Below are 22,243 nucleotides of genomic sequence, written 5' to 3'. Positions count from 1 at the left end.
AAGAAAGAGAGAAAGAAAGGAAAAGCAGACAACAACCATACGCATCCTTGACATTGGATGGATTTATGGATTTACAGTTGCTAGGTTGGACTTAACAGTCCACACTTCATGTTTATTCTTTATATTTTAGTTCAGAAATATAAGTATGCTACTTTGTTTTATTCCATGAGATTTTTTAAAAATTCACACCATGTTATACATTCTATCTGGAATATTTACATTATGTACTCACTCTCCAGAAATCTTTTCATCTTGCAAATCTAGAACTATGATTATTAAACTAAACTCTCCATTTCTTCCTCCCACCAACCTCTAGCAATTGCCATTCTCTAAGTATTCTGGGTACCTCATATGAGTGAAATCATACAACATTTGTCTTTTGTGACTGGCTTATTTCACTTAGCATAAGGTCCCCAAAGTTTCTCCATGTTGTAGCATGTGCCAGATTTCCCTTCCTTTTTAAGGCTAAATAGTATTATACTGTGTGTGTGTGCCATGTTTGTTCATCCATTCATATATTCATGGACAGTTTGGCTGCTTCAAGTTTTGCTACTGAGAATAATTTTACTTCAACATGGCAATACATCTGCTTACTCAAGACTCTGTCTTCAACTCTTTTGGTGTATATACTCAAAATTGGAATTGCCAATCATATGTAATTCTCTTTTTGAGGACAGAGAAGCACCATTCTGTTTACACAGTGGGTGCATTATTTTATATTACCACTATCAGCATGTAAGGCTTCCAATTTCTCCTCAAATTCACCAATTGTTTTCTTAAGTGCATTTTAACTTTTAAAAATCTTAAACACACAAAATCCATACACAAAACATACAAAATCCATACACATTTATAGGGTACCATGTGATATCTTGAAGTATGTGTATATCATGCTTAATTTAAATCATGTTAAACATATCTATATCCCGAATCATTTGTCATTCCTTTGTAATAAAAATACTTTAAATCATTTTTCTAGTGTTATGAATTATATGATGCATTATTATTATCACCTATAAAAATACTACTGTGCAATAACACACCAGAAACTTCTCAGTCACATCTAATTATAATTAGTATCCATATATGAGCCTCCTTACCACTGTTCAATTCTCAACTTCTATGAGATCAATTTTTTTGTTTGTATATTCTACATAGGAGTGACATTAAATTGTACTTGTCTTTTTCATGCATGATTTGTTTTACTTATTGTATTGATCTCTAGTTCCATCCATGTTGCAAATGACAAGATTTATCCTTTTTTATGGTTGAATAGTATTACATTGTTCATACGTACCAAATTTTCTTTATCCATTTATCAGTTGATGGACACCCAGGCTGTTTCCGTTTCTTTGCTATTGTGAATAATGTTGCAATGAACATGGTAATGCAGATATTCAACATAACATTTCATTTCCTTTGGATATGTAATCAGAAGTGGGATTATTGTCATATTATAGTTCTATTTTTCATTTGTTCAGGAATTTCTGTACAGTTCTTCATAATACCTAGTCTAATTCGTGCTCCCACCAAAAGTATGCAAATGTTTCCTGTTATATTTGGTGTTTTGGGTAATGGTCATTCTTACTGAAGTGATCATTGTAGTTTTGATTTACATTTCCCTGATGCAAAGCACAGATAGATAGTAATTGGATGCTTCAGTGTTCACTTTGGAGGAATATCTGTTCAAGTCTTTTGCCCATTTTTAAATCAGTTTTTGTTGTTGAATTGTAGTTTGGAGGGTAATTTTGTTGATTACAATCTTTCAAATCAAAAGTTATTTTCTCTGCCTCTTTGCAGGTATTATCCCACTATCTTTTGGCTTCCATTAGTGTATGAGAATCCTCATATTTATCTAAATGCCTTTTTTTTTTTTTTTTTGGTGATGACTCTTTGCTCTCTTGCTACTTAGAACATTTGTCCTTTGTCCTTCTTACATTTATTTTCTCCTTACATTTTTATTTTTAAAAATGCTTATTTTTATTTCACCCCCTTAAATCTATTGTGCCTCTTTTTAGATTTTTGTCTTTCATGAGTTCAAGGGAAAAAGCCACAAATATTATCTCAATTTTGTTTAACCTCATCTCCCTACTCTGTCTTTGGTATACCCTGCTTATATACGCTACAACGTTCATTCTATAATTCAGCTACCTGGGTCTTCTCTTATCTCTGCACTAATTGAAGTTACCTTCTTTCTTATTGTCTGGAAGTTTGCTGATTGAACAGTATCTAAGCTACTGATCACTATATCAGTGAATAACTTCTTAATACTATAAGTTATATTTTGACTCTGATTTATATTTTCTAAAATGACTTTAAAAGAATTTATTGGAAATTTATTATTATTCTGAAACACCTTTTACTTTTTAATATTCTACTCATATTTCTTAATCCTACATATAAAAATTTATAAATGTGAAAATTTTGTAGGTTTAAACTTACTGTTTATTTCTCTCCTTACTGTTAGTTTTCTGTTTCATTTATTCCTGTGTGTTTTCTTTTTCTTTCTTTCTTTTTCTTTATTTTTTTCTTGTTTGAATCTTATGATAATGAACTTATTATGGGAATTATGAGGGAGGGCTTGAACTGAGCAATTTCCATCTCCATAGAGGAGTGAAATTTGCTACCAATGGAGAAAAAGCTAGGCATTATTAATAAGATATCAATTTAATTTTATTTCTCTCATAACTATCTGATCAGTGGATATTTGGTTTTTAAGCTAGTAATCTCTTGTCCAAGGACAGAACTACTCACAAATTCTGCTTTGGTTTTGTACCTAGAGAAAGGACTGTAAAAATAGATTTTTTTGAAAAGTTTTAAATTGCTTTTTAAAAATTTAACATTTATATTCATTAATTTGTTTTTCATATATTTTTAAAATTTTCATTTGTCATGTATGACAACAGAATGCATTACAATTCATAGTACACATATAGAGTACAATTTTTCATCTCTGGTTGTACACAAAGTAGAGTCACATCCTTCATGTCTTTTTACATGTACTGAGGGTAATGATGACCATCACATTCCACCATCTTTCCTACCCCTATTCTCCCTCCCTTCCGGTCCCTCCACTTTTACCCTTTCCTTTGCCCTGTCTAGAGCTCATTTAATCCTCCCATCCCTTCCCCCCCTCCACAGCATATTATGAATCAGCAACCTTAAATCAGAGAAATCATTCAGCATTTGGTTTTGGTGAGGGTTAGCTAATTTCACTTGGCATTACATTCTCCAGCTTCATCCATTTACCTGCAAATGCCATGATTTTATGCACTTTTAAAATGCTGAGTAATATTTCATTGTGTATGAATACTACATTTTCTTTATCCATTCATCTACTGAAGGGCATCTAGGATGGTTCCACAGTTTAGCTATTGTGAATTGCGCTGCAATAAACATTGTTGTGGCTGTGTCCCTGTAATATGCTGTTTATAAGTCCTTTGGGTATAGACTGAGGAGTGGGATAGCCTGGATCAAATGGTGGTTCCATTCCCAGTTTTCCAAAGATTCTCCATACTGCTTTCCATATTGACTGCACCAATTTGCGGTCCCACCAGCAATGTATGAGTGTGCCTTTTTCCTCACATCCTCGCCAACACTTGACTGGAGAGAGATGAAATGTTAATTCTGATTTTCATTTTTCTATTTGCTAGAAATGTTGAACATTTTTTCATATATTTGTTAATTGATTGTACATCTTCTTCTGAGAAGGGTCTGTTCAGTTCCTTGGTCCATTTATTGATTAGGTTATTTGTATTTTTGGTGTTAAGATTTTTGAGTTCCTTATATATTCTAGAGATTAATGTTCTATCTGATAAGTGTGTGGTGAGAATTTGTTCCCAATTAATGGGCCCTCTATTCACCTTACTGTTTCTTTTTCTGAGAAGAAACTTTTTAGTTTGACTCCATTCCACTTATTGATTCTTGATATTAATTCTTGATATGAATTCTTGATATTAATTCTTGTTTTATAGGAGGCTTATTGAGGAAGTTGGGGCCTAATCTGACATGATGGAGATTTGGGCCTAATTTTTCTTCTCATAGATGCAGTGTCTCTGGTTTAATTCCCAGGTCCTTCATTCACTTTGAGTTCAGTTCTGTGCATGGTGAGAGATAGGGGTTTAATTTCATTTTATTGAATATGGATTTCCAGTTTTTCCAGCACCATTTGTTGAGGTGGCTATCTTTTCTCCAAAGTATGTTTTTGGTGTGCCTTTGTCAAATATAAAATAAATGTAATTATGTGGGCTAGTATCTGTGTCCTCTATTCTGTTCCATTGGTCTACAAATCTATTTTGGTGCTAACACCATGCTGTTTTTTGTGACTACTGCTCTGTATTATAGTTTAAGGTCTGGTATAGTGATATTACCTGCTTCACTCTTCCTGTTAAGGATTGCTTTAGCTATTCTAGATCTCTTATTTTTCCAGATGAATTTCATGACTGCTTTTTCTATTTCTATGAAGAATGTCATTGGGACTTTGATTGGAATTGTATTAAATCTGTATAGTGCTTTTGGTAGTAGGATCATTTTGATAAAATAAATTCTGCCTATCCAAGAATAAGGTAGATCTTTCCATCTTCTAAGGTATTCTTTAATTTATTTCTTTAATATTCTATCATTTTCATTGTACAGGTCTTTCACCTCTTTTGCTAAGTTGATTCCCAAGTATTTTTTTTTTCTTTTTAATGCTATTGCAAATAGGGTAGTTTTCCTTTCTGAGGATTTATCACTTATATGCAGAAATGCCTTTGATTTATGGGTGTTGATTTTGTATCCTGCTACTTTGCTGAATTCATGTACTAGTTATAGAAGTTTTCTAGTGGAGCTTTTTTTTTTTTCTAGGTGTAGAATCATATAGTTGGCAAATAGTGCTAATTTGAATTCTTCTTTTCCTATGCATATCCCTTTAATTTCTTTCCTCTGTCTAATTGCTCAGGCCAGTGTTTTAAGAATTGTGTTAAATAGAAGTGGTGAAAGAGGGCATGCCTTATTCCAGTGTTTAGAGGGAATACTTTCAATTTTTCTCCATTTAGAATGATGTTGGCCTGGGCCTTAGCATAGATAGCATTTACAATGTTGAGATATGTTCCTGTTATCCCTAGTTTTTCTTGTGTTTTGAACATGAAAGGGTGCTGTATTTTGTCAAATGCTTTTTCTGCATCTATTGAGATGATCATATGGTTCTGATCTTTAAGTCTATTGATGTGATGAATTACATTTATTGATTTCTGTATGTTGAACCAATCTGTAGTTCAGGCTTTCTAGTTGTAAATTATTTTATCTTTGTTTATCAAGGAAGGTTTTTATTTCATCATCAAATCTAAAGCTTAGTTTTGCTGGATATAAGATTCTCGGTTGTCATCCATTTTCTTTCAGAGAGTGGTATATGTTGTTCCATGATCTCCTGGCGTTGAGGGTCTGGGTTGAAAAACCTGCTGAGATCTGAATTGGTCTCCTCCTATATGTGATCTGATTCCTCTCTCTTGTGGTTTTTAAGATTCTATCCTTATTCTGTATGCTAGGCATTTTCATTATAATGTGCTTTGGTGTAGATCTGCTGCAATTTTGTTATATTTGATGTACTGTAAGCCTCTTGTATTTGGTTTTCCAATTTGTTCTTCATGCTTGGGAAATTTTCTGCTATGATCTCTTTGAAGAGATTGTGCATTTTTTTTTTTTTAAGTTTGAAACTGTGTGCGCCTTTCTCTATCCCAATAGCTTTTAGATTTGGTCTTTTGATGCTGTCCCATAATTCTTGGATATTCTGCTCATGGTTTTTTTACTATCGTCACTGTGTGATTAACTTTATTTTCCAGATTATATACTTTGTCTTCATTATTTGACATTCTGACATTCTTTCTTCCAAGTGATATAGTCTGTTGGTTGTGCTTTCTTTTGAGGTTTTTTTGTTTGTTTGTTTGTTTTTTCTTGGTTTATTGTATCCTTCATTTCAAGGATTTCTGACTGTTTTTTTTTTTTCCCCAGTGTCTTTGTCTCTTTATTTATATAATCTTTTGCTACTTGTGTTTGCTCTCTTATCTCTTTGTTGGAGTGATCAAGTTTTGCCTGTATTTGCTCATTTAGGTCATTCTTTAATTCAGAGATCATTTTAATTATGAACCTTCAGAATTCCTTCTGTGACATTTCATCAACTATGGTGTCCATGGATTCTGTTATTGTAGTATCCTTGTTTGTTTAGAAAACTTTCTTCCCTTGTTTTTTTTTTTTTTATGTTGTATATGTGTCTTGCTTTATTGTAGTGTGGATCTGAGATATTAGTTTCTACCCTATATTCTCTTAGTACCCATGCAGATTGTCTGTACCTCACCTTGATGTTGGGCTTCCAGACCCTTCTGGTGTCCCTCAATGTATGCTACTGAAACTAAAGGTGATAGCGGCAACAGTTGAGGTAACTTGTGATAGTAGTGGAGGTGCCCTAAGGTGGATGCAATTTCTTACAGAGATGGGGTTGAAAGAGTGGGCCTTACACTGTCTTTGGGATACCTTCTCTAAGATGCAGTTGCTTCTAGGAACTGTCTGTTGTCAAAAAGGTAGGGGCTACTGCCTGGGGAAGGCTATGGTGATATCTGTAATGTCCCAAGATGGAAGTGGGTTAGGCTTGGGCTCCCAGGTGGTGGTGAATTCGGACCTACAGTAGGCATGGGTCTAGGTATATGTCAATGTGGGCGGATTTGGGCAGGCCCATGGTGGTCTCTGGCCTAAAGATGTAGTCCTGTGTTGGAGCCTGAGCTCTGGCGGGTATCTGCTAGTGGTGGGATGAACCCTGGCCTACTGTGAGCTTGGTTCCTATGCAGGTTGGTGTGGGGAGATTTCAACTGCTCTTCTTTTTAACCTGGCCAATGTTCCTGCATGCTACTTACCTATTATTCAAGATATATTTCCCTTCCAATATCCCTGGAATCATTCTTGGGTAACCTCCAATTTTTTGATTTGAAGGACTGATCTTTTACTTCAAGCAACTAATAATAGATGAATGTCTAGATTTTCAGTACAGATTTTGCTTCCATTTGCTTTCATTTGACATTTAAGCTAAACTGTGAGTATGTGTTGATAGCACCTAGAGATTCTCTTGTCTGATTTAAGATTTTTGACATGCATTTGAAAGTTAAAATTCATCATTTTTCAAATAATTTGTAGCAATGAAGGACTTTTCAGAATATATAATCTATGTTAGTTCAAGAAGTGAAAAATACCAGAAATAGAAAATTGAACTTTCTAAAAACTTGCTCAGATATTGTTCTGACTTACTTGAAGTAAGAAGTTAAGAGTCATAATTTATTATTTCAATATTTTGATCAAGGACAGAAAAATATCATCAAACATATAATTATTTTTATCTTTTTCCTTCTGGGCCTTTTGTTGCACTTATCAGGGCATTCTTAAACAATTATACATGGTCAGTATATTGTGAAAAAAAAGAAGATCAAATTTTATTTTAGCCATTGAACTGATAATAAGAAACTCCAGGGCTGGGGATGTGGCTCAAGCGGTAGCGCGCTCGCCTGGCATGCGTGCGGCCCGGGTTCGATCCTCAGCACCACATACCGACAAAGATGTTGTGTCCGCCGAAAACTAAAAACTAAAAAATAAATATTAAAAATTCTCTCTCTCTCTCTCTCTCTCCCCCTCTCACTCTCTCTTTAAAAAAAAAAAAAAGAAACTCCAATCTGATGGGTGGGTGTATATATATATACATATATATATATATATGTATATATATATATTAAGGATAGTAAATTAGAATTGAGATTGCTTTGGTATGTTTTTACATAAGTTCTCTTCAACATAGACTTGAGGACTTGTATTTTATTTTTCTAGCTCAGATCATATATACATTCTAAATTACATATGTTATAAATTGTTCATCAATTCATTAAAAATAGTTATATTGAAGGCAGTGTTGTCTACATTTGGGATGAGAAGCTATCAAGATAAATTAGCAAGCAGCTAAGCCTCAAAAATCATATGTAGCCAGGCACAGTGGTACACACTTGTAATCCCAGCACCTCAGGAGACTGAGACAGGAGTTTTACAAATTCAAAGCAAGCCTCAGCTATGTATGTGAAGCCCTAAAAATTTAGACTGTGCCTCACAATAAAAATAAAAACCACTGGGCCTGTGTTTCAGTGGTTAAGCACCCCTGGATTCAACCCCAGTACTCCCCCCACACACACACACACAAATCATATGTAAAATGATAATATTTAAACTAAAGAATAATTACGTTAGCTAGAAAGTTATCCACCAGATAGTCATGTTGTGTTAGGTAGATGGTACAAATCTTTCTATCTGAGATATACAGGAGAAAATGATCAAGTTTTATGGCTGAAAGGGTAATTTTTGCCTATCAACTGACCTATTTTGCATAAGACTTAGGAAAGTAGAGATGGATTAGGGTACAAAATCCAAATAGTTCCCTTATGGTTTGTAAAGGTCTAGACCAAGTCTAGATCTGAAAACATACCAGTACAATGTTGTGTAGGTAATTGGTGACAAATGGTTTGGGAAAGTGGTTATATTCAGACCACATAGAAAGACAAACTAAGAAATTTAGACAGCACTTTTTGAGTGGTTGGAAGATATTGGATACTTTGGAGCAAATGAAGGTTGTAATCCAGAGCTTTCTAGTCAGGAAAAACAAAAAAAAAAAAAAAAAAAAAAAAAAAACCTCAAAAGGAACTAAATCTGTTGCTGAGAAGAGGAAAAGACTAGATGTATTTCAAAATTAAAGATAGAAATAGATTTGAGAAAGTATGAAACAGAATTAATAAGTACAAATACATATCAATAGCTTACATTTGGCTATGTTTTACAATTTAATAGTAGAACGTATTCTGTAGATGAATGAAATAATCTTGAGCAGTAGAGACAGTCAAAAACTTCTTTGGAGAACATGTATTGTAGAAGAGTAAAAACTCATTATTTATTTATTTATTTTTTGCTTTACCAATACCAAGTAATATAGGACAAAATACAGAAAGAATTAAGTGATTGTATTGGTAAAGTACCCTTTGCTCTAAAATGAACTGCATAAAAACATATCATCCAGTATTCACAATAATGCTATTCACTGTGTATAATTTGCTTCCTTTTACATATGCAAAAAGAGGCTGAAAAATATTCATTTGATCAGTGATTAAAAAAAAAATTGGCACCATACCTGGAACAAAAACTTAAATCACACTACTAAGGTTGTTATTCCTTAGCAACCAATATTCCAGAGGTTGATGGAGCCAGATGTTTAAAGATCCCAAGTGAGGCAAATAAGTCTTAGGAAGTTTAACTTTAAAAGGGTGATGTATTACTGTGGTAAAAAGAATGAAAGAAAGGAAGGAAGGAAGGAGGGTAGGAAGGAAGGAAAGATGGAAGGAAGGAAATAAAAAAGGAAAGGAAGAAAAAAATGAAAGAACAAATACACAAACTAGATGAGAATAACTAATAAGAATAATAAATTTGAAGTTTGGGGGTTGAAGGAAGTTCAACGTTCAAAATACAACAGTTTACCAGTAAATTAATGATAAAAGTGACCTTGCAAAATGACCAGGTTGTTGATTTGAGAACTGGAAGCATGGAGAATATTTTATAAGGGCATCACGATTCAAAGTTATTTATAAATAAGGAAAGGTTTTTACTTTTTAATTGATTCTTTTTAGTTATACCTGGCAGTAGAGTCCATTTTGATATAATTATGTGGTATGGAATATTTCTTACTCTAATTAGGACCCCAGTCTTGTGGATGCACATGATGGTGAGATTTACTCTGGTATATTCATATACATTCACAGATAGGAAAGTTATGTCAGATTCATTTTTTTGAACAGCAAAGCAGACTCAGTTGAGATTTGAGAAGGCAAACATGCAGTGAAATCTGATCATTCCAATGCTGTATCTTACAGCAGGTCTAGAACCCCTGGGTTTCCAGTAATTTTGAAGTAGTTGGCAAATTTTATAAATTTTGATGTTTCGATTTCACATGAAAAAAAAAATTTAGTTAAGGCTTCTTTTGAAAAGAGAAGAAAGAAAGCTGTAGTAATTCCATTGGAGCCAAGTTCTAAGTGTTCTGTGTCTTTGACTAGAATCGCTCCCTGGAATCAGGAGTAGTACCTGGGAGACAGGTGACAGTGAGGAATCTGGGCCTTTCTCTAGAAGTACTGAATAAGAAACTTTCTTTTCTCAGTCTCCAAGTATCTTGTAAATTTAAGAATCAGTGATTTAAAACTCTCTAGAAGTACAATGAACTTCTTACGCTCGAGAAAACATTAAAACTTTTTAACTAAAATAGAAACCAAAGTAGCCAGTTGCCCCAGATTGAGGACTAATTTTTTTTTTTAAAGACTCTCTAATCTTCATCATGTTAACACTTAGTTAAAATGGGTAATTACATTTAAGACTAAATCTCATCATTGTTTTCAAAGATGCCTGATTTAATAATCAAGCAATTGCAGCCCAAATATTTATACGGGCTGTACTGTATTCAAACTTAATTAGATTTCAGTAATTTCTATAGCATCCTACACTGGAGGAATGTTAACAGGATTTTAGTTTGTTCTCTCGTATGTCATTTGATTCCTGTTAATTATCCGTTTTGAAAGATGTTCAACTCTGGTGATTTTTAGGAAAGTTGAATTCTCTTATTTCATTGCAGTAACAAATTGGCACTTAAAACATAAAATAGGCCATTTGTTGATGGCCAGTGAGTACTTTCTCCTAACTAGAACTCTGTGCTACCAACTGGAGAAGCTATTACTCTAATTTAAATTTTGGTCACCTTGGCCCATAAGACTTGTGCCTGAGTCTGCTCCAAAGTGTTTACTAGTGAATCATTGACTGTTAGTGTAATTTCAATGCTAATTGTTGCTTCAGGTTTTCAAATGCCTCCGCAGAAAGACATTAATGATTATTCATGCTTTAAGAAGGGTTGATAAGAGAATGAGATTACAATCTTGTACAATTTTAGCAAACAAATTAAGGTGTAAATTAAATTTTCCCTTAGAAAATAACTTATTTGAAGAGCCAAGAGAATGAGAAACTTCATTCACTTTTAATTTTCCTTTTCCTCTTTTACAGATATTCAGAGTATCAGAGGGCTAGCAGTGGATTGGGTATCCCGTAATTTATACTGGATTAGCTCAGAATTTGATGAAACACAAATTAATGTGGCACGGCTAGATGGCTCTTTGAAAACCTCAATTATCCACGGAATCGATAAACCACAGTGTCTTGCAGCTCACCCAATGAGGGGGTAAAGTATGATTATTTTTTTTTTAAGTTTTTTCAAAATTCCACACTTTTGTCCTGATTTTATGGAAAAGCCACTGTTTAAGATTGTTATCAGTGTGTGTGTGTGTGTGTGTGTATCAGGTATAGCATCAAAAAAGCAAATGTGCATATGGAAATTGTGAGAGATCCCTAGTTAGAGATTTCTAACTGCAAAAATATGATTTATATATACATATTGTAAAATATCATTAATTATATTTCTATGGAGTGACAAGTCAGAATAAAAAGAGATGTGAGAAATGTTGTTTTCATTTTGAATGCCAATTTTTAATAACATATTCACTTGTAAGTAGATCAGATTCTCCAATCTTCTGGTCAGTTATCATATACACTTGAGGGAGCCTACATAGGGCTGGAAGAGTTTTTCTTCAATTACAACAGAATGATTGAAATGAATTTATTCTCATCTATAGTGTCTGACTTTTTTATAGCCAAGAGGATTCAATTTTGATGAATTACTTAAAATGAATGAAATTTACTGCAGTCATAATTAAGTATTCAGTTTTGAATGCAGGAGGAGAAGGAGAATGAGATAATTCTCCTTCAGTGACAGGCAAAAACAAGAGTGGTGCTTTTTTCCCAGGCAGCAAGTGGCTTGTTAATTTTACACCTTTAATAAAGAATTAATCCCAAACCAAGACTACATTATGGTATTTTCTTTGTACTTTAATATTTATCAAATAGGTCAACATCTAATATTTTTAATCCACATCTGTTTTTAATTAAGGAAACTCTACTGGACAGATGGAAATACAATTAACATGGCAAATATGGATGGCAGTAATAGCAAGATTCTCTTTCAGAATCAAAAGGAACCAGTAGGTAAGTATTATGTTTTTAATAGTTAATCACTGCAGCTTTCAATGTGACAAACCTATTCATGTATAATATACCTTTGATTTAGAACATGGAAAAAAAATATATAGATCAGCAATAAAAATGAGGAACTGATGAATTTCCTTGAATCTATTATCTCTATTTGAAGGGTAGGGAGAAAAAATGCCCTCTTATTCTCTCTTAGTTCTTTTTTTTTTTTTTTTTTAAAGAGAGAGTGAGAGAGGAGAGAGAGAGAGAGAGAGAGAGAGAGAGAGAGAGAGAGAGAGAGAGAATTTTTAATATTTATTTTTTAGTTCTCGGCGGACACAACATCTTTGTTGGTATGTGGTGCTGAGGATCGAACCCGGGCCGCACTCATGCCAGGCGAGCGCGCCACCACTTGAGCCACATCCCCAGCCCCTCTCTTAGTTCTTATGTGGGCTTTCTGGTTTGGTCTAGGAACCTGATTAACAAGAGAAAGTCACATAAGTTTTGTGAGTTTTGTTGTTGTTGTTGTTGGTTGTTTGTATTCTTTTTTTTTTTTTCAATTTGTTTTAATTAGTTACACATGACAGTTTACATCTACATAGTACATGAGGATCTTCACAAGAGAGTAATGTTGGAATGAATGACCTACGAATGGTGAATATATACATTTTAGACAAAGAACAATAATAAATTTGTGATGGGGCAACAGGAAAGATGATATCCAGAGTAGGGTAGTAAATTTTAGGGATGCTACTAAGAAATATATGGGGAAGGGATGTAAAAGCCAATGGCAGATAAGGATTCCTTCAGAGTTTGTGTGTTTGGGTTTACTGTAGCCACAATTAACAGTCTCTGGTGACCAAAGCTATTTTCAAGTCTTGGTACATGAAGGACATCCCTCACGGAAGAATTTTATATGACTTGCTGCGTATGAGACAATATAGGCCAAATGACCCTTCTAAAGCTATAGTTCCTCATATGCTCACCAGCTGAAATCACCAATATACATATTTTTTAAAAAGTATTTTACCTTAACCCCTCTAGAGATAAGGAGGAAATATTTTTTAGCTGGATAGGGAGATGGGCCCTTCTAACATGAGAATTTTTTCATTGTATTAAGTACTGAGTTTGCTGAAAATGTACTGTAATTTACAAAGTTATTTTCACTGATAAGGATCTTAAGTGGTACTATAGTGTCAATATAACATATTGAGGCTTTCCCTGGCTTTCAATCCTGTGTCATTATTAATAGTTAAAAATGATCTGGGTTTAAAAACTCAGTAGGTTTCAGATGTTTTCATTCACTTTACAAGATTTTTTTTTTCCCTTTGGATAATTTCACCAACTATTGCAAATCATCAAGTATGACACAACAGTACTAAAAGAAAGCCCTGACTTTTTCCCATTAAAAAACCTTGAAAATCTGAAATACAAAAATTATTACAGAAGAAAATGTTACATATTTGTATATAGATATGTAGACATTATATTGTTTCTTAATTTTAATCACCTTTCATATTTGTATGTATCTTTGAGAGGCAAAAATTATCATGCCTCTGGTTTCTCCTTTCAAAGTATCTTTTAAAAAATCCAATAATAACCTGAATGTTGATGCTACATTAAACATGCAAATGATGGAATTGATGACAGAACATCATAATTTTGCAGTATATTTTTTAATCTGAGAAAATAATACACCATGAAGCTTTTCAGCAATTTTTTCTTAGTTGCAAAAATGTAAAACTATAATGACTTGAAGTAGTTTATTTGTAATATTAATGATTCAATAAGGGTTTAGTATCATAAAATTTGGAATAAATAATTATTTTCATGTAGTCTATAAAGTAAACCTTTGATATAGAATGCTACTGTTAACAGCTATTTTCTTTAGACTGTTTGTTCTAAGCTTTGTACACAATTGAAATTCAGGATAGTGTTAGAAAGTAAAGGCAGATTGAAATGCTAATACATCTTTGTAGAAGATGCTAGAACAAAAGAAACAAGAGGCTCCACAAGATTAGGGCCATACAAAAGACTTAATTTGAACTCCTGCAATTCAATTGTACTTCTCTGGGATTGTTTGGAACATTTAATACTGAAAAGTATGATGGAAATAATATGAGCAAATAAATTCTTTATGTTGTAATTTAGTAGCTGTGGCCTAAAACTAAATGTTAGTTTATATGCTTGTTTCTATAATGGGGAGAACCTCATCTCCTTTAATACTAAATATCCATTTTCCTATTCAAAATAAATTAAATAAAATCTCTTAACAGCTTATGCTTTTTGCAGTGGGTCTAGTGATGAAAACTGGTCAATGTTCTTTTCCTGTAGAGGCATAAGGAACCTAAATTATTAGAGTTTTCATTGAGGAAATCTAATTCTGTAACCGTGAACAAGTCAATTCTCAGTTTAATGGTGCTTGATTTCCTTATTAATACAATCAAGACAAAATATCTTTTCATGTTTAAAGTTCACATAAGATTTGAGTAAGGATAAAACTCACGAGAAAAAAACATCTAGCCCTTTAGGAAGGAAGATTGGAAGAATAAACAAAATAAATTTAATAGAAATTTAGCAGTAAATATATGTAATTATATGAGCCTATGAGATGAAAAATTCTAGGCAAATATGAGGATGTAACTCTACAGCGTCTTGCTGCTAATCCTAAGAGGCAAACAGATTTGAGATATTTGTGTTCTACACTCTGATCTTCCCAACTTAGAACCAAGCAAAAAGACAACGAGGTTATCAACTTGCTCTGGCTGTGGTTTACAAATAGACTTTCTTCTAATAACTTCCTATTCTAGCTAACTAGTCATATTAACCAGGTACTAAGATCAGTGGTCTCCCCACTGCACAATGAAACTTTCATAGATAGATAGATAGATAGATAGATAGATTGATTTAGATATATATAACAATTCTTTTAATCATTTTGTGTTTCCAAAATTAAGATGCTCTGCTGGGGTTCTGTCCTGTGTTTGTCTGTTACAGAAGTCCTTATTTTAGTTCCACGGAGGAAGAGAGTGATTAGATGAGGTCTCCCTTTACCTGTTCTTCCTTAGCTCCCTACCTAGAGTATCATTTCTATATTGTAAGTTACAAATATCTCCTTTGATAATGTTCACCATCCACAACTAGAATCCAAATTAAATTGTTCAAGGTCTAAGTAGAGAGAACAAAGTGACTTCTGGAACTCAGAAGTTCAAAGGACCTACAGGATATTCAGCTTCTAGAGCTATCATATTCACATAAAACACACCTTATAATGTATTTGAGGTATAGCATCATTGGGGAAAAGTAGTTTGGGTATCAATCACTACTTTGATGTTATTAACTTTACTCTGTAAATTTTAGTTTAATTATCTATAAAATGGAGATATTAATATATAAATTTGAGAATTTAATGTGGGTATAAGGTTTATATGCAATATCTCATATTTCAGCAATTCCATCCTTACTTAAATACTGAAGAGCATTCTTATACGTGTTCTAGAAAGAGTGAAAGGAAATTCATAAACCATTGTTTGTCATAATATAAAAAGTTTGGAGAGAGCTGGGCATGGTGGCATCAGCATGTAATTCCAGACTCAGAAGGCTGAGGCAGGAGGATCACAAGTTCAAAGCCAGCCTCAGTAACAGCAAGGTACTGAGTAACTCAGTGAGACATTATTTCTAAATAAAATACAAAATAGGGCTGGGGATGTGGCTCAGTGGTTGAGTGGCCCTGAATTCAACACCTGTTATCCCCCTGCCAAAAAAAAAAAAAAAAAAAATTGGAGTGAGCCTAAATCTTCATCAAAAGAATAATGAATGAACAAATACAGAATATTCATTGCTAAAATATTATATACATATATATAGATGTTTAATATGTAGCAGAATGAAATTTAACTCCTATCATTCACAGTGCACAAAACTAAACTCAAAGACAACCAAGGACCTAGGGATAAGACCAGAGACCCTGCACCAACTAGAAAAAAATGTAGACCCAACTCTCTACAATGTGGGCTTAAGAACTGACTTCCTTAGCTAGACTCCTAAAGCACAAGATATAAAGTCAATAATCAATAAATGGGTTAGTATCAAACTGAAAAACTTCTTCAAAGCAAAGGAAATAACAAAGAACATGAAGAAAGAGTCTTAAGAATGGGAGAAAATATTTGCCATCTGCACCTTGGATAGAGCATTAATCACCATGGTATACAATAAAAACAAAAAACAGCAAAAACCAAATAATTGGGCAAAGGAATTGAACAGGAACTTCATAGAAGAAATACAAATGGTCAACAAATATATGAAAAAATGTTTTTTGAACATTTCTAACAGTTAGAGAAATGCTAATTAAAATTACACTGAGATACTATCTCACCCCAGTCAGAATGGCAATTATTAAGAATACAAGGAACAATAAATATTGGCAAGGATTTGGGAAAAAGGTTCACTCTTACATTGCTGGTGGGACCACAAATTGGTGGCAACTCTCTTGAAAGTACTATGGATATTCCTTTGAAAACTTGAAATGGAACCACCATTTGACCCAGTTATCACACTCCTCAGCTTAAGCCCAAGGGCTTAAAATCAGCATAGTATAGTGACCATGTAATGTTCATAGCACCTTAATTAACAATAGCCAAGCTATTGTACCAAACTATGTGCCTTTCAACGGAAGCGTGGATAAAGAAAATGTGGTCTATGTACACAATGGAATATTACTCAGCCATAAAGAAGAATGAAATTATGGCATTTCCCAGTAAATGAATGGAATGGAGACTATCGTGCTAAGTGAAATAAGCCAATCCCCAAAACCAAAGGCTAAATCTTCTATTGATATGTGGATGCTAATGCATAACAAAGGAGTGGGGGAGTTCCCTGGATTAGACTAAGAGGACTGAAGGGAAGGGAGGAGGAATGGAAATAGGAGACAGGTATAATTAATCAAACACAACTTTCCTATGTTCATATACATATGAACATAGGAAATATATATATTTTATATATACTTTACATACAACCAGTGATACTCCACTTAACAGTCACAAGAATGGGATTCCAATTAGAATAATTATACTCCATGTATATATAATATGTCAAATTATACTCTACTGTCAGGTATATCTAAAAAGAACAAATAAAAAATAAAAAGAGAAAAGAAGATTCCTATTCAATGTAATAAAATGTTTTTAGTATTTGTTCTGGATAGTGAATGCATAAGAACTTATTATCTTCTGTCTTCCATATTGAATTCCAGCTCCTTGAAACATCACCAAAACACACACACACACACACACACAAAAAAAAAAAAAGCAAATACTAAAACAAAAAACTTTTGTTTTGACAAACCTGAGCTTTCTGAGCTTTCTGCTTACAGTGGAGGGAGACAGTAGGAACTAAGTCTTAATAGAGTCTCAGTGTTCAAACAGTAATTGAGATTTTGAAGTCTGGTGTAAAGCAAGTCTTTCAAATGGAGCTGGAGCATTGGTTAGAATTAAGTAAGGATTCATTTATAATATTTTTGGGTTGGTGAATACAGAAAGGAAATTTTTAAGAAAGCTGATTCAGAGAGCCGTGAGGCATGAGGTATCAGTTTTTTGCTATAAAAGTTATGGACCTTTCAGGAAGTTCCTGAAATGAGCAATAATATTGTCTATAATCTTTATCTTCTTGGGCAAGAGTTACTTTAAGTAGGAAAGTTATATCTTTGAAGACAGTAGAATAGTAAAGCCATGTTAATGTATAATTAGCTATGGTTTTGGATTTTATTCACATTTATAAAATGAAATTTTTGTTTCATGGATCATTTTGTTGTCATTAACACATTTTAAGATGCATTAAAACATCCTTTGTAAAGAGACTTGTACACCACTGTGTTCTTTACCTCTTCTCTAAAACTCTATTCCACAATAGTCAGCATTCCAGCTGAGACACAAAACCAGTCGTGTGTGTGTGTGCGCGCGCGCTATGTTGTAATCATTTAGTTTATGAGTTCCTGGAAACTGGACAGACATATCTGTAATTCTTAGACCATCTGAAGTATAGACTAGAAACTCTCAGGAAGGTGCTGAAACAATAGACCATGGACCAAATTTCTTCATGGATACCTAAGTTCTTTTCATGAAGCCTTTCAACTCATTGAATTGGGCTCATTCAGAGATCTTGATGTAGTTTATTCTATACCAAAAGGCCTTGCAGTGTGTACAATAGATTAAAACCATGCTTCATAATAACTTTTTTTCATTCCTGAAAACTGAACCCAGGGCTTCATGCATATTAGTCAAGTACCCTACCAGTGAGTGACATCCTGGCATTTTTATTCTTTTTGTTTTGAGACAGGACCTTGCTAAATTGCCCAGACTGACCTTGAACTTGTGATTCTCCTGCCTCAGCCTCCTGAGTAACTGGTATTACATACATGATCCACTGTGCATGGCTATACTTTTTAAGTAATATTTTCACTGTGTGTACCCAAACCATTTTTTAAAATAGATTTAATAATTTGTATTATTTACTAACCCAGACAGAATACTGAAATAATTCAGAATGTATTCTCCATTCGTAAAGATTTTTATAAATAGTTTTTAAGACATTTTTATTTTATTTATTTTTTTTGACAATTAAATTTTAGTATTTAAAAGATAATGTTGCTGTCATCAAAGCAATATTTTCATAAAAAATTATTTAATATAGTTAGTAGAGAGGATCTGAATATTCCCCACAAAAAATGTTCCTAACACATTTCTTTGAGATAATACATATGTAAATTACCCTGATCTGACCATTACACATTGTATACATATATTAAAATATCACATTGTATGCTATGAATATATAAAATTATTTTGTGTCAATTAAAAAACAAATATATTTTAAAAAATAAAAGAATTTTTTTAGGAGGACGATACATTCCTATTTTCAACAAATAAAAATCTCAAAGCTGTAATAAATGTTTAATTTATACATTAATGCTAAAATATGATTCTGAATTGACAGAATATGTGTATAAATGATAAATAATCACTTTTTATTGCGAGGTAGTTTGTAAATTAAATGTACGTGATGGGCCTAATTATTATTTTTTTATTTTTTGTATTTATTTTTTTTTATTGGTTGTTCACAACATTACAAAGCTCTTGACATATCACATTTCATACATTAGAATCAAGTGGGTTATGAACTCCCATTTTTACCCCAAATACAGATTGCAGAATCACATCGGTTGCACATCACATTTTTACATACTGCCATATTAGTGACTGTTGTATTCTGCTACCTTTCCTAACCTCTACTATCCCCCCTCCCCTCCCCTCCCATCTTCTCTCTCTACCCCATCTACTGTAATTCATTTCCCTCCATTTTTGTTATCCCATTCCCCCCATAACCTCTTATATGTAATTTTGTATAACAATGAGGGGCTCCCTCCATTTCCATGTGATCTCCCTTTTTTTCTCCCTTTCCCTCCCACCTCATGACTCTGTTTAATGTTAATCTTTTCTTCCTACTCTTCCTCCCTGTTCTGTTCTTAGTTGCTCTCATTATATCAAAGAAGACATTTGGTATTTGTTTTTTAGGGATTGGCTAGCTTCACTAAGCATAATCTGCTCTAGTGCCATCCATTTCCCTGCAAATTCCGTGATTTTGTCATTTTTTAGTGCTGCGTAACATTTTTAAAGGAGTGGATAAAAGTATGATTTATTCATTTATTTTGGTTCAATAAGTTTGTGAACATATGATATTTAGAAAGAATACTTACATTAGAAATGTATATTGGTGATCTATAGAACTATTTGAAATTGTGATACAAACAGTTGTACAAAATATTTTTTTGCTTCTATGTAAATTTAGATTGCTATTTAATGTACAGTAAAAATTAAGTCTCACAAGGACACACTTTCAGAAGAGTCCATGCCATGGCAATCCCAGGATTCTTTCAGAATTATTCCCCTGAGAGGATTCCTAAGATGGAATTTTACAGTACTATAAATGGCATATGAATATGTGAAAAAATAAATACAAATTTGTTTTGCAGTTATGCATGCAAATCATACTCATGAAATACTTATATACATTTATCACCACATCATTTAGTAATTATAATTTTATTTATTCATTTAAAGCAATTATTATGATTATTATTTAATGATGAGTTTGTCTGGGTGAGTGAACTCTGGCTTAATCTGCCTGCCTACTACATTCTTTAAATGATTTCTATGAAGAAAATTAGGTAATTAGAAAAGGAGGAACCATTGCTCAGCTGAATTTCTTCTCATGGATAGTGTTGTATTTTTACTATTATTATTTTTCACTAGAATGTGATGAGAAAGCAGTATTCTGTTTAGTGAGGTGGGGGTAGTAGTAGCTCAGAACATTTTTTTTTTTTGGTAACTTTTTAATGTGACCTGTATTCTCACCACGAAGCCACACATCTGTGTTTGCATGCACTACTGTGAGATCTCTGATTCTATAGAATGATGAGCATTTGGCAGCAAAAATAATACAATTATATTGTGTACTTTTTAAGTACTTACATTATGTCAAATGCTTGCAAAATGCTTTGCTTTTTTTTATTTTATTGTTGGTTGTTCAAAACATTACATAGTTCTTAATATACCATATTTCACAGATTGATTCAAGTGGGTTATGAACTCCCATTTTTACCCCGTATACAGATTGCTGTGTCACATCAGTTACATTTCCATTGATTTACAAATTGCCTTTCTAGTGACTGATGTATTCTGCTGTCTATCCCATTCTCCACTGTCCCCTCACCCCTCCCCTCCCCTCCCCTCCCCTCCCCTGCATGGAATTGGAAGGTGAGCCTCAGGGTTATACACAATTACATATAAAAATGCTTTTGCTTTAATCATCTCACTGCATTCACTTCTGGGAGGATTTTTTTTTTTTTTTGTCTTTCCTTTATAGATTCAAAGTCCAAGACTCATTGAAAGAAGTTAGTTGCCCACAATGAAACTTGGGATTCAAATACAAGTTTATGTCTTCCAAAGTGGTATTAAGCTTAGCCATTGTACTATGACTAGGCTCATCATAGTACTAGTAATAATTTGACCTCAAGAAAGGATCAGGGAATAAACCTGATGCTCTTTCAAGCATGGAAGGTGGGAAAGAGACAAATGCAGGTACCCCTGAATAAATGGAGGTTCAATGAGGACACTGCAGTCAGCTTTTCTAAGTATCCAGGAATATGCAAGAAGCAGTTTCACCTCTGTGTCAATTGTGCTTCACAATTAATTATTTCTGATTCTTTAAAAGCTAGTTTTAAATGGCTATGTCACTGACACACTGGACTTTTTACTTTTGTGGAATTCTTTTTCCTATTATAATTCACTAATTTTCTTTATTTGCTTTTTTTGGTAGATAGTTTTATATTTATCTTTTTTAAAAAATCTGTGCACAATAATTATACATAATAGTGGAATATGTTGCTACATATTTAAACATACATACAATATTACAACATAGTTTTTTCAAATTTCTTCCCTGGAACCTCCCTTTTCCTTTCCCTCCTCCCTCTCCTAGTCCTCTTCCTCAACTCTATGCTTATTTGTTGTTAAATCCATACGTGTGACATACTTAATATAGAAATGCATCACAATCTTTTCAAAATTCTCAACTTGGCATTTTATGAGTATTTGTCACTAAAGATTGAGTAATTGTTGCCTTTAGCAACTGGGGCTAAATAACTGTGTTTCTGTTAAATACAAATCAGCATTCCAGTTATCCATTATTGCACTAAATATTCACAATTAAGATTTATTGCTCAGTCTTGGATACATTAAGTGCTTGGAGCACTTTACATAACAGAAGATTTTAATTTACTACTTTAAGCAATTTACATGTTTAAATGTCTTCATATTATGAATTTTATCCCTTAAGCCTCATATAAAGCAACTTGAGTTGTCAATCAGCATTACCCTACATGACTTATTCTTAAAGATCTAGTGTACTATATAGTTTATTTCTTTAATAGTAACTTTTTACTTTTAATATAATATCAGTAAAAAATTATTTGTTTACTTAACCTTCAAGTGAAACTTTTTAAATTCTTTAAAGCATGTTTTTTTTAATTTAATTATTCCAACTTGTATGCTAAGTTAGTACATTTTAAAATATATTC

At 33.1% G+C, this 22,243-nt stretch overlaps 1 protein-coding gene across 1 annotated transcript in view; it reads left to right on the top strand.

Annotated features, from left to right (window-relative positions):
• Window positions 1–22,243, top strand: part of LRP1B (LDL receptor related protein 1B) — a gene marked incomplete at its 3' end in the record, with an annotated part of 1,847,377 nt that overhangs the window by 1,242,014 nt on the left and 583,120 nt on the right. The window contains exons 30-31 of the mRNA XM_081262419.1: window positions 11,092–11,266; window positions 12,032–12,126. Coding sequence (XP_081118545.1) covers window positions 11,092–11,266; window positions 12,032–12,126 — 270 coding nt within the window. The remainder of the gene's footprint in view (window positions 1–11,091; window positions 11,267–12,031; window positions 12,127–22,243) is intronic.

The sequence above is a fragment of the Spermophilus citellus genome (assembly GCF_964194105.1).
Source record: "Spermophilus citellus genome assembly, chromosome: 11".
NCBI lineage: Eukaryota > Metazoa > Chordata > Mammalia > Rodentia > Sciuridae > Spermophilus > Spermophilus citellus.
This window is presented reverse-complemented; position numbering and strand designations above follow the sequence as displayed.